Source organism: Panthera leo, chromosome F2, assembly GCF_018350215.1.
Source record: "Panthera leo isolate Ple1 chromosome F2, P.leo_Ple1_pat1.1, whole genome shotgun sequence".
Classification (NCBI taxonomy): Eukaryota; Metazoa; Chordata; class Mammalia; order Carnivora; family Felidae; genus Panthera; species Panthera leo.
Genome location: NC_056695.1, coordinates 49,645,102 through 49,659,499, shown reverse-complemented (window position 1 = coordinate 49,659,499; position 14,398 = coordinate 49,645,102). Strand labels below are relative to the sequence as shown.

General features: G+C 39.2%; 1 protein-coding gene across 7 annotated transcripts in view; it reads right to left on the bottom strand.

Moving 5' to 3' along the window:
* Nucleotides 1-14,398, bottom strand: part of RIMS2 (regulating synaptic membrane exocytosis 2) — a 600,294-nt gene that overhangs the window by 24,288 nt on the left and 561,608 nt on the right. The window contains exon 1 of one of the 7 annotated variants that reach the window (XM_042923144.1): nt 6,339-6,480. The exons of the other annotated variants lie outside the window; for them this stretch is intronic. Coding sequence (XP_042779078.1) covers nt 6,339-6,480 — 142 coding nt within the window. Of the gene's footprint in view, nt 1-6,338; nt 6,481-14,398 lie in introns of those variants that run through there. 7 annotated transcript variants of the gene reach the window in all.

The following is a 14,398-nucleotide window of genomic DNA, read 5'->3' as shown; positions in this document are numbered from 1 at the left end:
ATTTAAGAGAACTGATTCAGGGGCAATGAAGTTGGACTGCAGTGGGGAGACCCGGAAGGTAGAGAGCAGGTTGGGAGACTCTCAGAAGATTTTAACGGGGAGCAAACGTGGTCCTAAACTATCAAGGTGACAATAAGAATGGGAAGGAAGAAAGCAGTTCCCTGACAGAAGTTGCCAACTGGTGAAACACATTTGGTCAACAGGTTATGTTTTGTTTGGCCCAAATAATGTTTATATTTTTTCATTTAGGTGCCAACATTGTAAAAGTTAAAGATTTTAAGTAAGCATCCAGATTTATAGCTTTTCTCTTAGGGAAAAAAGAAAAGTAAGTTTGCCAACCCTGGGCTGATACCCAATTTGACATCAATGAACTGAACAGAGCGTTCACCATTTCTTTTTGGATGGGTAAGCTTTCTCCAGCTTTTCAGAGTCCTTGCTTTTCCCATTTGTATTACATCTGGCCTGCCTCACTGATGTAGGTTACTGCCTGGCCCATGATTCAGACAAGAGTAAGAGAACAGCTGATCACTGAAATAGCTAAAATAAACAGTCTTTTCATTTAGTTTCATCTTAAGAAATGATCCTTCAAAACTTAAACTGGTACTATCATTTCTATGTTAGCTTTTTTCTTCAATTGTTCAAATAATATACATACACAGCATTAGGTAAATCCCCCCCCCCCCAACAAACACTGTTACAGTAGAGTTAGAGATAGGAACAACTGTATAGAATGATCTTGTCTGATCATTAATAAGGGCCTACTTAAAGAGCAACAGAGTATTTACATTAAACCATAGTCTTTGGCAGCAAATGGGATGTTGCCATTACCACCTTCTAGTGGGTTTCTTTCGTAAGTCATTATACACAAGATGTCTCCCTAGGGAAGCTCATCCCCATTTCTAGTTCTGAATTTAGTGGGCTCACTGCAGGATGAAAGAAAATTGGGGTTAAACTTGACTTTTGTATTAAAGTTTTAAGTTACTCTAAAGATATTGTTTGGACACTTACCAATGAAAAATTCTGAATCTCAGACAAATAGGTAATATTTAATAAGTACTCTGAATGAAACTGTTCTTTCATTTATTTCTTTAATTGCAAAATCTTTTACTTCACTGTATCTGCCTAGAATGTAAACCTAATGTAAAAATGTTGTGCTATCAGGGTGCCTGGGTGGCTCAGTTGGTTGAGCATCCAACTTTGGCTCAGGTCATGATCTCACAGTTCGTGAGTTCAAGCCCTGTGTCGGGCTCTGTGCTGACAGCTCGGAGCCTGGAGCCTGCTTCGGATTCTGTGACTCCCTCCCTCTGCCCCTTCCCTGCTCTTGCTCTGTCTCTCTCTGTCTCTCAAAAATGAATAAATGTTACAAAAAAATTTTAAAAATGTTGTGCTACTGTTGAATATGATATGGACTCATTTATGAAATGATGTATTATACATAATCAATCATAATCTAGGAAAAACAGTATCTCCTAAGAAAAGATACATATTTAGACTAAAACTGACTATCCACGTCCTGCCCCAATATTGGCATTGTCAAGATGTGCAAAAACTATGATCACCAAATTTTAAAAAGTCTAGATCACATATTAAATTTAAAAACAATATAGGGGTCCTGGGTGGCTCAGTTAAGCGTCAGACTCTAGATTTCTGCTCAGGTCATGATCTCACGGTTCGTGAGTTTGAGCCTGGCGTTGGGCTCTGTGCTGATAGCACGAAACCTGCGTGGGATTCTCTCTCCCCCTCTCTCTCTGCTTCTCTCTCTCTCTCTCTCAACATAAATAAGTAAACTTAAAAAAAAAGAATTAAGTGTATCATTTTGCCATATACAAAGATTAGACTAAGAAAGTATTTTTTATACTCTTCCTATTTGTTGCACGGTCTCTTAAAGAATGAGGGTGAATTAAATAGGTATTACTATTAGTCCCTGTAGTTCCTTTTAAATTAATTCCTCACAGCTTCATTATCATATGCAAAAAACCTTTTCTCAGTTTTTCTGGTAAAAACTATTCCTGTTTCTTGGATGGTTTTCCTATAATTTAATTTTCAAGCTAGTGGCATGTAAAAGAAATTAAATGAACTAATTAATTCAGTTACTAGCACTAAGTTGATAGAATCTCTTCCGTACGATTGCCAAAGCCAGATTTTAACTGAAGAAGGCAGGCCATAAAATCAAGCAAATCAAATTCATCACATATTACACGTACATAACTGAACAAGAACCACTAGCCTTGAACCAGAGGTAACATTAAATAGCCTCTGAGAAACCAGATCTACCAAGTGTTAGAAAATGTGCCACGTTCTTCCGTTTATAAGACCATAATCATTTGCCCTTGAACCCACGGGTGGCAAGTTGTGGGGAAGCCTGTCCTACTAAGAATGGTAACTTTTCCTTGAAATGATTCCTTCTTTCTTAGAATTACATGTAATGGTTAAAAATTCTACATCCAATAATATTCCACGTGGGGACTCCATGTCAAGGCCAAGTAGTTTACACAGTGAAGTTAATATTTATCTCATAGGGTTCAGTGATAAAATAAATAATCATAATTCATAAACTGTTAAGTAACAAGTTAGGGACTATTATTAATTTTACTTAAAAAAAAAGCTGCTCAGAGGATTGGAGTATTGGGAATATATCCAGGGACAAGGAAGCAAAAACAAAACAAAAAGACCCAAAAACACATAAAAAAGAATTGCAAGCATACAAAAGTGATGCTACAAAGACCAATCAAGAATCTTATTTTGTTTACAGGAATGACCCTTTCATCCTCAAGGAAGTCGGCCCCATTGAAATGTATAATCCGTGGCCAAGTTGTTTAACGTCTCTAAATCTCAGCGTTCACACGTGTAAAATGTTGAAAATAATAACTTCCTTGCGGAATTGTCATGAAATCAAAGGAATGTGGCACGTAAAATGTGTTCTATTATTATTATTGGTAACTGTTATTATTGTACTGTACCTGGTCGTCAACTCCGCAGCACATTACTAGGAAATGTAGTGTAATCATGAAGAAACAACACACAGAGTAGTTAGGATTATAAATTCCAGAGCCAGATTATGGATTTAGACCCTAGCTCTGACACTTCCTTGCTGTGGGCTCTCAGCAAATGGTTTTCACAGGTGCACCCAGCAGGCGAGAGACTGAGAGCTGTCACCGATGCTCAAATCCATGTTCCGCTCTCACTTTCTCAGGATGCCTTTCTCTCTTAAATTAGATTTTCCTATAATCTCTTACTGCACTCTGTATTTCGCCATCCTAACGTTGGTCACAGTTACAATTCCATAGTTGTTCCTATTAATTTCTACTTCCATTAGACTGTAAGCTCTACAAGGGTGGGGAACATATACAGTCATTCAGGGACTACGATAGCTAACACATCAAATAGCCTCACTAAACATTTTTGAATGAAGGAATGAATGCAAACAACGTGGTCTCTCAAAATAAACTTCCTGGTACTTCATGTGCGAATGGTAATGTCTGGATGTGCCCTATAAGAATGAAATGAGAATATCGAACTGGAGTGGAGAGTACATTTGAGATTAGTTATTTATACTATATCTGATCCGAAAAGACCAAAAAGAAAAAAAAAAAAAGACTAACTTTAAAATCCGACTAAAATCACTTCCATCAGACAAATTAGTTAGCAGACTACTGATCTCCAGACAAGTTGTTCTCAACTGGTGTGAAAATCATCTGTTGTGATGCATTTACTTTCCTTTACAAATTAGAATGGATCTCATAGTTATGACTATATTCCTGAGTCAGCTTATGAGAGTATGTTATCCATATGAACTTCACGTATCCCTTGTGGGTGTCTCAATAGAAAAAGAAAATGTAGGCAACACTGCTCCAGGGCAGTGATTTTGAACTTTTGCAACTCTGCAGGGTATGTTGAAACACCCTAAAAAACCCTCAGGACTTTCAAGGATGGTAGAAATACTGCAAAATCAAAGAGGAAGGTTAGGATCTCTTTTCTTGGCTGTATCAATGACCAGTGGAAAGACCTCTCTTTTATGGGGAGTGCTTCCTCTCTAGTTACCTGTAGAGAACTATATGCTTAATTTTAAAAACAATGGCTGCCTTTTGAAAGATTTTGTCTTGGCAACTCAATAAGCCGTATTATAGGACAGAGATCTATTTCAATTTCCCCTGTGTAGATATAAGATTCCCCTTTGGGACAGTCAATATAACCCAAGATTAAATACATGTACTTTCAGTTCTGAAAATTTTCATGTTTATATAAGCTCTTCTTGTCTTTTCAGGATGGTATTTTGTAAACTCAACAATTCTAGTTATAACTTAGGGAAGAATAATGATAGTTTCTCTGAAGCAAACTCAAGACTGAAGATTTGGTGTAAAAATTAAAAGTTGAGAAATGAGCCTATAATTAAATAATTATATTTAAATATGTATTTTCAGGTACACCTTGGTTTGAGTTCTAGCTTCACCCCTTGCTAGGCATGTGACTGTTGGCAAGTATATGAAAATAATAGTCTAGTATAGCCCAGAGTTGGGCGCACAGGTTGTATTGTGGACGGCTTGGGTTCAGATGCAACTCTACTACCTTGGGCAAGTTTCTAAACTTCTCTCTGCCTCAGTTTCCTCTTTGTGAAATAGGGATAATAAAAATACTGCCTCATAAAGCTGTTGTGGGCCTAAAAGAATAAATACAGTTAAGTTGTTTGAACAGTGCCTGGCTCATAATAAATACTGAAAGTTTCAGCTACAATCATGATCATTCATTTATCCAGTGTGAGTTTCTAATTTCTTGACTTGTTTACATTTCCTGAGACTTTAAACATTTACTTGTAGAAAACAAGTAAATGTACAAATAAAAACAGCAGGGGCACCTGGGTGGCTCAGTCGGTTAAGCTTCTGACTTTGGCTCAGGTCATGATCTCACGGTCTGGTCCGGTCCATGAGTTTGAGCCCCACCTCGGGCTCTGTGCTGACAGCTCAGAGCCTGGAGCCTGCTTCAGATTCTGTGTCTCCCTGTCTCTCTGCCACTCCCCCGTTCACGCTCTGTCTCTCTCTCTCTCTCAAAAAATGAATAAACGTTAAAAAAATTTTTTTACAAAACAAAAACAGCAAAGGATTAGTATGAAAATTAAAAGTCGTGTTTATATAGGGAAGCACCCTATTAAAACTCTATTGATCTATATAGCAAACTGATACTGCAACAATAAGCTAGAAGAAATCTGGATAGCTCTATCTAGTGAATTCTTTTGAAGACCACTTTCCAGACATTGTTCATCCTCCCAGATTCCACCTCCCTGCCCCTCCACTGGGAAAAATAGGGGGGGGGGGAATCTATTTCTACCTCTTCTTCCAACAGGTAGTTAGTTTCCTCTAAATCAGGACTCAGTGCAGATATCCCGATAAGAGATCACTGACTGTCACAGAATAAAAGCAAAATAAATTCTATTACCTACAATAATAGAGTTAACATGATTATGATACCTAATCTACTCTGGATATGCGTGTAAAGTCGAACACGGTTTGCAACTATCATATCAATAAATTAATAAACAGTATTTCAAATGTTGGGATGCCATTATTTAGCAGTCCATTCGGACTGTGAGTTACAAATTATATATATTTCTGTTGTTAAATCTTATAGGAAAGTTCTTCATGAAGAAAACCTATGTTGTGTTATTTAAAACCTTAGGAAGGTCTTGAAACCATTTGGTGAAGAGTTTAAAACAATGAGTCCCCTCCCCCATTTTTCTCTTTAGCTTAATTATAATGGCATCCCTTTACACCAGAGATAGACAACCCGTGGTCACATTGACAGTACTGTGGCCTGTGAACAAAGTTCTCAGTGTCCAAGAGTACAAACCCGCCTTTAGTACGGTCAACCTTGGACCTGTCCATTGTATCACCCTTCCCCTCATCCGGATCTTGAGTTTACACGAGCTGAGATCCCGGTTTCAAAGTTGCGCTGCTGCCTCTCCTTTTAATTTTTACAGACTTCTGTCCTCGAGGCCAAATGCTAATACCGAGACTGCGGGAGTAAACAGAAACCAGAGCGGGGTGCACGGCCGCTGCCTTGCCTCCCACCAGACTACATCCTCGCTGAACTCGCAAGCACTTGATCATGAACTTCACTAGGAAAGCCGTTTCTCAAGTCAGCGCCCCTGGAGCTCTCGGAATAACCAACAGACGTAACTTGGCGCCTCGGCCGGCGCGCCCGGGGGTCGCTCGCCCGCGCGCAGTCCCCAAGAGCCGAGCGGGGCAGGGACCCTGCCACCGGGGGCTCTCCCTCCCCTGCGAACCGTCCACCCACCGAGGAGCGAGGGGTGAACGGGCAGAAACGCCAACCACAGACGGCCTCACCTCCTTCCTCCTCCTCCAGGGAGTTCATGCAGGGAAAGTAGCCGGCCAGTGCCTCGAAGGAGGCGGAGAGGCTGCTGCGGCTCTGGGAGCGCTGCATGGAGCGCCCCGCGGCGCCGGCGCCCCCCAAGCCCTGCCGGCCCATCTTGGACGAAGACCCGCTCTTCCCGCGGTACAAGATACGAGGCGTCTTGGCGGCTGGGGCGCGGCGACCGCAGCGCTTCGGGGGCCGGGACGGTGCGGCGGGACCCTGGGGGTCTGGCCCCGGCCTCCCCGACCCGGTCCGGACCAGACGCGGCTTTCCCGGCTGCCGAGCCCTCCACTTTGCTGGGGGCCGGCCGGGAGGAGGGGATCGAGGCGGTGGCGGGCGGAGACGGGGCTGCTCGGGGCGAAAGTCCGAGGTCTCGCCGGGAGGGAGCTGAGGATCCCGGAGGCTGTGGCTGCCTGAGTCTCGCCGCCCTCCCCTCGCCGGGAGATGCTGCTGATGCTGTGGTCCCCGCCAATCAGCAGCCGCAGGGGGGAGGCGGCGGCGGCGGCGGCGGGCTGGTGGCTCCGGAGCGCGCGCCTCTGCTTCTGGGCAACTCCGAGACCCAGAGCGGCCCCTGCTACCCGCTCCTCTTTCCCCCGCGTGCTTAAGGCCAGACGGTGGTGTTAATTACGTGCACTGCGTTAGGCATCGCAGATGGCTAATACATCAGGCAAATTAGTGGTACTTCCCCTTTCCTCAGTTTCGCTTACAATTTGTTAGCACTCCTCAAGCATAGCCAGGAAATAGTGACATTTTCTCCAAATCGTAACACAAGGCTCCCCAATTTACAACAGATTCCACGAAAGCCTAGAATTAAAACTTTCTTTTGTCCTCTGTCTTAAAAAAAAAAAAAAGTCAACAGAGGAAAAAAGGTTAAAAAAAATTCAAGAGCCTGAAAAAGCACGGACACTAACAAAGTACTCTGACGCTTGTAAACTTTGCTTTAATTTCCAGAATGTTTAATGTTTTCTTTCCCTAAATAATCTACCTATTGTTGCTGAAAAGGACAATAAACACTGTAAGGCTTTAACATCTAAAAAAAGACATCCCCTTAACATGAAGTTGGAAGTCAGACAAACGTACTAGAAACAAAAGTTTGTAAGTGAAATTAACATGTCACATTCTGTAAACTGCAAATCTCTAGCCCAGGATATAAAGCAACCACAATTCTACTTTAATAGGAGTCAGAAGACTGCCCCACTTTTTGTGGCTTACACAAGCCACTCAACCTCTCAGTTTCTTTATGGAGGGTGGGGGTTGGGAAGGTAGGGTACAAAGATTCCAGTTGTAACCATGTCTTGCCCTCATTCTTGGGTATGTGTAAAAGGGACTTCAAAAGTGTTTTCTAAAATGCAAATATTACAATCTACAATCTTTCTTTCATACAATAAATATTTCCTAAGTAGTGTATATGTACAAGTTATTCGCTTGATGTACTAGGAGATTCAAACACTCGTGCAATTAATATAATTGTGCTCCTAGTATATGCCAGGTACCTTTGTAAACACTTAGGGCACAGTAAGGATCTGAGCAGATAAAAAATCCCTGCTCTCATGGAGCTTACATTCTAGTAGGGGGAGACAGACACAATAAATCAGTAAATTATATAGTTTTAAGAGGGGGATAAATGCAAAAGGGAAAAATTAAGAGAGGGATAGGGTAGTCTGCAATTTAAAAAAGGGCTGTCGGGGTACCTGGGTGGCTAGGTCGGTTGAGCTACCTACTCTTGATTTCTGCCCAGGGTGGAGGGATCGAGCCCCACGTTGGGCTCTGCCCTGAGTGTGGAGTGTGCTTAAGATTTTCGCTCTCTCTCCCTCTGCCCCTCTCCCTTGCACTCTCTCAGGGCCTTCTATGTATGTTAATGACTCTGGCCATTGGACACCGCAATTTAGAAGGTATAAAAAAGGTAGGGGGTGCCTGGGTGGCTCAGTCTTTTAAATTACAACTCTCGATTTACACCCAGGTCATGATCTCCAGGTTAGTGAGATTGAGCGCAGAGTCTGCTTGGGATTCTCTCTCTCTCCTCTCTCTCTGCCCCTCCCCCTGCTCACTCTCTCAAAATAAATAAGCATTTAAAAAAAATGCATTCAAGTAATAATCCTCTCAAATCTTTCTAAAAACTAGGAAACTTTCAGTACAAATTAGCATGTCATGACATAAGAACTTTTGGTAGTTTATACTTAGGATTATCCCAGGTTCTTGCTTCTGTTTTTCTGACAGATTTTTGTCCTTTCTTATTAGTATTCTTACGACTCCTTCTTAGTTCAATTTCCTGTTCCTTATACACTTTCATAAAATATTACCATTTCAATAGAACATTGAAAAACCAGAAATTCTAAGACCACTTTTTCATACCATATTGCTTTTTCCTCAGAGAATAGAAACGTTTTTATTAAATGAAATTTTTGTTATAAGAATGAAAAGAATCACAGAGTTTTGCAAGCTGAAAAAAACTATTGAAAGTCATCTAATTTTTTTTCTTAAACTGTGGGTCACAAATTCCTAGTGAGTCCTGAAAATAACTTAAGTTTTGATCACCATCCTAAAAAATAAAATGAAATAAAACATTAGAGGATAGCCCATGAAGTTACTGCATCAATTGCAGTCTTGTTTCAGGAATATGTATGCATGTATGTGTATGTGTGTGCATGTGGGCACATGTGTGTGTCAAGTTGTGGTCAAGAGGAAAGTATCAAGGATGAGGGATTGAACAGGGAAATCCTAGGAAAATAAGCCAGCCAGGTGTGGAAACTTCTATTTTGGCATCCAGGGACAAAGTCACTTTGGAAGGGTATATCTTGAGTTTCTCACTAGTAATTGCGTGGGGACAAGGAATCCAAAACCTGAAACCGTGGGCATGCCTGAGTTGCTTGGACCCTGCCTTCTCTGTGTTAATGACCTGGCTTTCTGCACCATGAAGAAGTTAGTCTACCATAGTCCAGATGCATCTACTTCCATATGAGCATAATTTCTCTCATGTAGTCTTAGAACAGGGTTGTCCTGGGAAGCTTCTTGATATTTTTTCCTATAGTCAGAATCTTCGAGATAGAGATAAATGACGCAAGAATGGCATAAGGGCAAGTAGGGAGCACTAAAGAGAGAAAAAAATCACCTACTTCAAGGAAGATAGCTTTAAAGAAAATGTAGAATGTTGGCACATGGGCATTAGAGAAACAAAGCACAGCAATGGCTAGAGACTTCTAGTCTTGAATGACACTGAGCTTACCAAGAAAATTCACAATTCTACTTCTTTTTGTCCTATGCTCAATTGCTTGCCTATGTATAATAAATAAATGTATACATGCACACACACCCCCCCACACACATATAATATTTCTGGTTTATCTATTTTCAGCCAGTTGGTTATTTCTTATTCCATTATGATATAAGTACTGCCATTCCCAAAGGAATTTAAAAATTTACATACAAAAGAAACTACTGATAAAAGATGAAAAATGTCATTCCTCCACACAAGAATATATATTCAAATGGCCTTGGATGTGGTTCTCAAATGATGGGCCATTAGATAGTTTCATTATATAAAACTAAGTGTAACTCCAGAATCGTTATAATCCAGTATTTGAATTATTTATAACTTTCTTATTCATCCAAAAATAAATCAGAGAAAAAGTGAGTCACAAATATACACAATAAATTACCTTCTAAAAGCAAAATGTGAAAAAAAAATAATAAAAGCAAAATGTGGCCTTGAAAATAGATTCCACTGTTAAATATAAAAATCATCTTTCTGAAGCAAAGATACATAAATATAGCTTGCATAGACTATTATAGCATTCTATTTGTTGAATATGAAACATATCCCACACTAATTATGCCCCTCCGTTCTTATGTCAACCCTGAGAATGTCATTACTTCTTCTTTATAGATGAGCTAATAAAGATTTAATACTATTAAATCGCTTGTTTAATTAGAAAGTAGCAGAGTAAGACTCACATTCAGAGGATCCGATTTCAGTTCCAATGCCCTGTGTACTATACCACAGGTGTCTCACACCATGTATACTTACACAAAAATAGACAACAGATAAAGTATGAACTGTATAATCATTTGATTCAAAATAAGTAAAATCATTATTAAAAATAAATCTTTAAAACCATATTGTTTATTCTAACTGTATACCAATTATAAATCTATATTTGCTTTTTAAAATCAAAACGTAGCCATCAATTCTGACGGGTCTAGAAACTTACATGTCACTTATATCTCCATTTTTTAAAAATTGTCTCTCAAAAAAAAAAAATCACCCAAATTCTAAAGTATGTTAAATTTATTCTGAAATAGAGACTTGGTCACTTAAGTGAATATATAAAAAGGTTATTATGTGAAATAGTTACATAGTGTCTAGACTACAGATTAGTTCAATCAGGAACAGAGTTGTGCCTTTGGCACAACTTGCCCTTTTCTACGCTAGAGATGATGTAGGTGATGCTGAGAGTGTAAATTACTAACAAAGGGAAAGGAAGAAAAGGAACTAAGTCCCTGTGAGAAGTAGTGGAGAAAACAAGCAGCAAGGTCCAAAGGTAGATATGAAAAAGAAAGAAAGAACGTATTCCTAGGGGACTATATAGTGTTTTCCAGCCAGCCCAGAAATGGCTAGTTGCTAGAAGAGACAGGAATTGCTCAGAATAGGTTATAGAGCCATGCTACAGACTGAATTAACCTTTTGATACACATTTGCTTTAAAAACATGAAGATTCATCTCTACCTCAGTCTTCACAATTGATGTCAATTCTGCCACTGTGAACCATTCCTCCCTTACAGCAACAATTCTATGCTAACTAGAAATATTTATGGATATATAATATATATATCCATATATACAATATGTATCCATAAAAATATTACATTATATATATGTATATATATATATATATATATATATACATATTTAATTAGAAGCCAACTCTCAGAATCCTAATATATACATTTTTTTCTGTAACAAAATAACTTTGCATTTAAGTCATGGGAGAAAAAATCCGGGTAGTCAACATTTTCTACAGACTTCAGATTGCTAAAAGCATTTAATAGTCTTGGGCAATTACCCTTGAGTTGAATGTGAAATCCAAAATATACAATCTTTTCTCCCATCCCCGGCTTAATGTCAACACGGTACAAATAAATTGTAAGCTGTGGTGATTTCAGTTTTCAAAGACAGTTTTGGTGTTTACTCAGCAGATGTACAAAGTGAAAAGCAGTACTCGTTAGCAGCTGGTCAACCCAAAACTTTCACAAAGGTTGATGAAGTCAAAGGATGTTTAAGGTATAAGAAGATAAAAAAGGAAACATTAAATGATCAGCATTTCCATTATTCTGTAATGAGATTTAGGATGATGTTTGCCTTTATCTTAGGACAGAAAATGTCCATGGAAGTAAGCAAATTAATTTCTTGAGTAGGCTAAAAAAAACAGTAATAAGATTTGACCGAGGAATGAAGGAAAAAAAGCCTAAAGATCAAAGTTATGAATCATAAAAGCAGAATAGCTAGACGATAAGGGAAAGAAAAAATATGTGGATTTTAATATTACTTATGGCCCTTTATATACAATAACAATGATGATGATGGTAATAGCTAATGTTCTGTTCCTCATAAACATTTCTTCACTTAATGTTCACGAACACTCTCCAATGTAGCTACTCTCATTATTCTCATCTCACAGACAAGAAAAGTGATACACACTAATTCAATAAGTATATGTTAAGCACCTACCATGCGCCAGACACTATTCTATTACTGGGGATATAGCAGTGAACAAAAGTGGACAATCAGCTCCTCACGCAGCTCGCATTCTAGTGGAATAACTTAACACATATGTCCCACTTACTATATGCCAGGCCTTTTTCTAAATGACTGTACAAACCAGCACATCAACTCATTTAATAAATGCACAACCTTATGTGAGAGATACTATTGTTACTATCTTTATTTTATAAATTAAAAAACTGAAAAAAAAATAAATGAGGAAACTGAGGGACACTGAGGATAAATCTACTGTCCAAGGTTATATAGATTACTAAGAAATGAAACCAGGATCCACATAAGAGTGAAAACACATGGTATCTGTCTTTCTCTGTGCGACTTATTTCACTTAGCACAACATTCTCCAGTTCCATCCACGTTGCTACAAAAGGCCATATTTCATTCTTTCTCATTGCCAAGTAGTATTCCACTGTGTATATAAACCACAATTTCTTTATCCATTCATCAGTTGATGGACATTTAGGCTCTTTCCATAATTTAGTGATTGTTGAAAGTGCTGCCGTAAACATTGGGGTACAAGTGCTCCTATGCATCGGCACTCCTGTATCCCTTGGGTAAATTCCTAGCAGTGCCATTGCTGGGTCATAGGGTAGATCTATTTTAACTTTTTTGAGGAACCTCCACATTGAAACTCAACAGAAGACCATGGGGGAGGGGAAGGAAAAAAAAGTTACAGAGAGGGAAGGAGGCAAACCATATGAGACTCTTAAAAACTGAGAATAAACTGAGGGTTGATGGGGGTGGGAGGGAGGGGAATGTGGGTGATGGAAATTGAGGAGGGCACCTGTTGGGATGAGCACTGGGTGTTGTATGGGAACCAATTTGACAATAAGTTTCATATTAAAACAAACAAAAAAAAGAAATGAAACCAGAATTTAAGCCCATGAAGATTGATGCATAGTTTATAATTTGTCCAATGTCATAAGTAGCAAATCCAGGGTTTGAACCCAGGTCTTCTGACTCTATAATCCATACTACTAACTGCTAAATAACATGGCTTAAGAGAACCTTCTGATATCAGTATCAGACAATGAGGCTGCCGATACGAGCTGTTTTTCCATATATAACAAAGAACTTTAGCACAGTTGTTCTATCTCCATATTATATGACATACTTCTTATGTAAATCTTCACTTAGCTATCACCAGGAATCCAAAACTCTTACTAAATGTCTACAAGAAATTTTAGTAGTCAGTGTTCAGAGATGACTTCAGACAGAACCACAAGAACTCAGCCTCAGAGAAAACAGGAAATATTATTTCATCTGATTTGTAACTTACTGGCATTTGGTCACCCCCGAAAGTATAATTTCCGAAATAAAATGGAGTCAGTCATAAGCCAAACATTTTGGAGAGACACTACCAAAATTTAGAAAAGGAATGCTCATATACCTTCTATATACCATCTATACAAGTTTTAAAAGTCATGTGAAATGCCATTTTCAAAGAAAAGCTAAAATATTCATATAAAAAGAAAGCACTTTATTTCATTGATAAAGTTAAGCATGATCAAATAATAAGTTACAGATCTCCCTTTAGGGAGACTAGAATGAGCGACATTTACCAAAAGCTGTGTAGGGCCAGGGAAAAGAGAGGTACATGAAATACCATTACGTTTCAATCATTCAGAGAGTTCCCTTTCTAATGTACGGTGGCCTTCACACGTTCCTTCATTTCCTCATTCATTCAGGTATTTACTGGGCACCGTGTGCAAGACTCTTCCCTAGGATCTTTGGGTAAGAATTAGACAAAACATGCATTTGGCTCTTCAGATGTTCAGAGGCTGGTGGTAGGGGATAGGGAGGATAATACAGACAAGAAAAACAAATAAATGCAATAGAGTGGAATAAGTAGCATATTGACGATTCGTTCTGGTCACTCTGGTGACATAAAACGGGGAGTGACAACGCTACTTACATGGGCCAGAGAAGCCTTCACAGAAGAAGAGATACCTTAGCTGCATTTTGAAGGCTGTTTGGTAGGCAGCAAATGCGGCGGAAGACACAGAAAACAGAAGTCTCTCTACCCTGACCACTACGAAACATGCCTCTTAGGGATCTTTGAAAGTGGGCAAGAATTAGCGCTTCTCATGAAGGCCTCTCTCTTTCTCGTCCTTTAGGGCAGTGGCAGTAGTAAGGATGCTATTCCAACCCATGCTCTGGCCTTGTGATAAATTTATACAAAGTCTTTATAGCAATGTTAGAAGAACATTTTCAAACATTTGAGAGGAGAGAGAAGTATTTCTTCTACTGTAACTC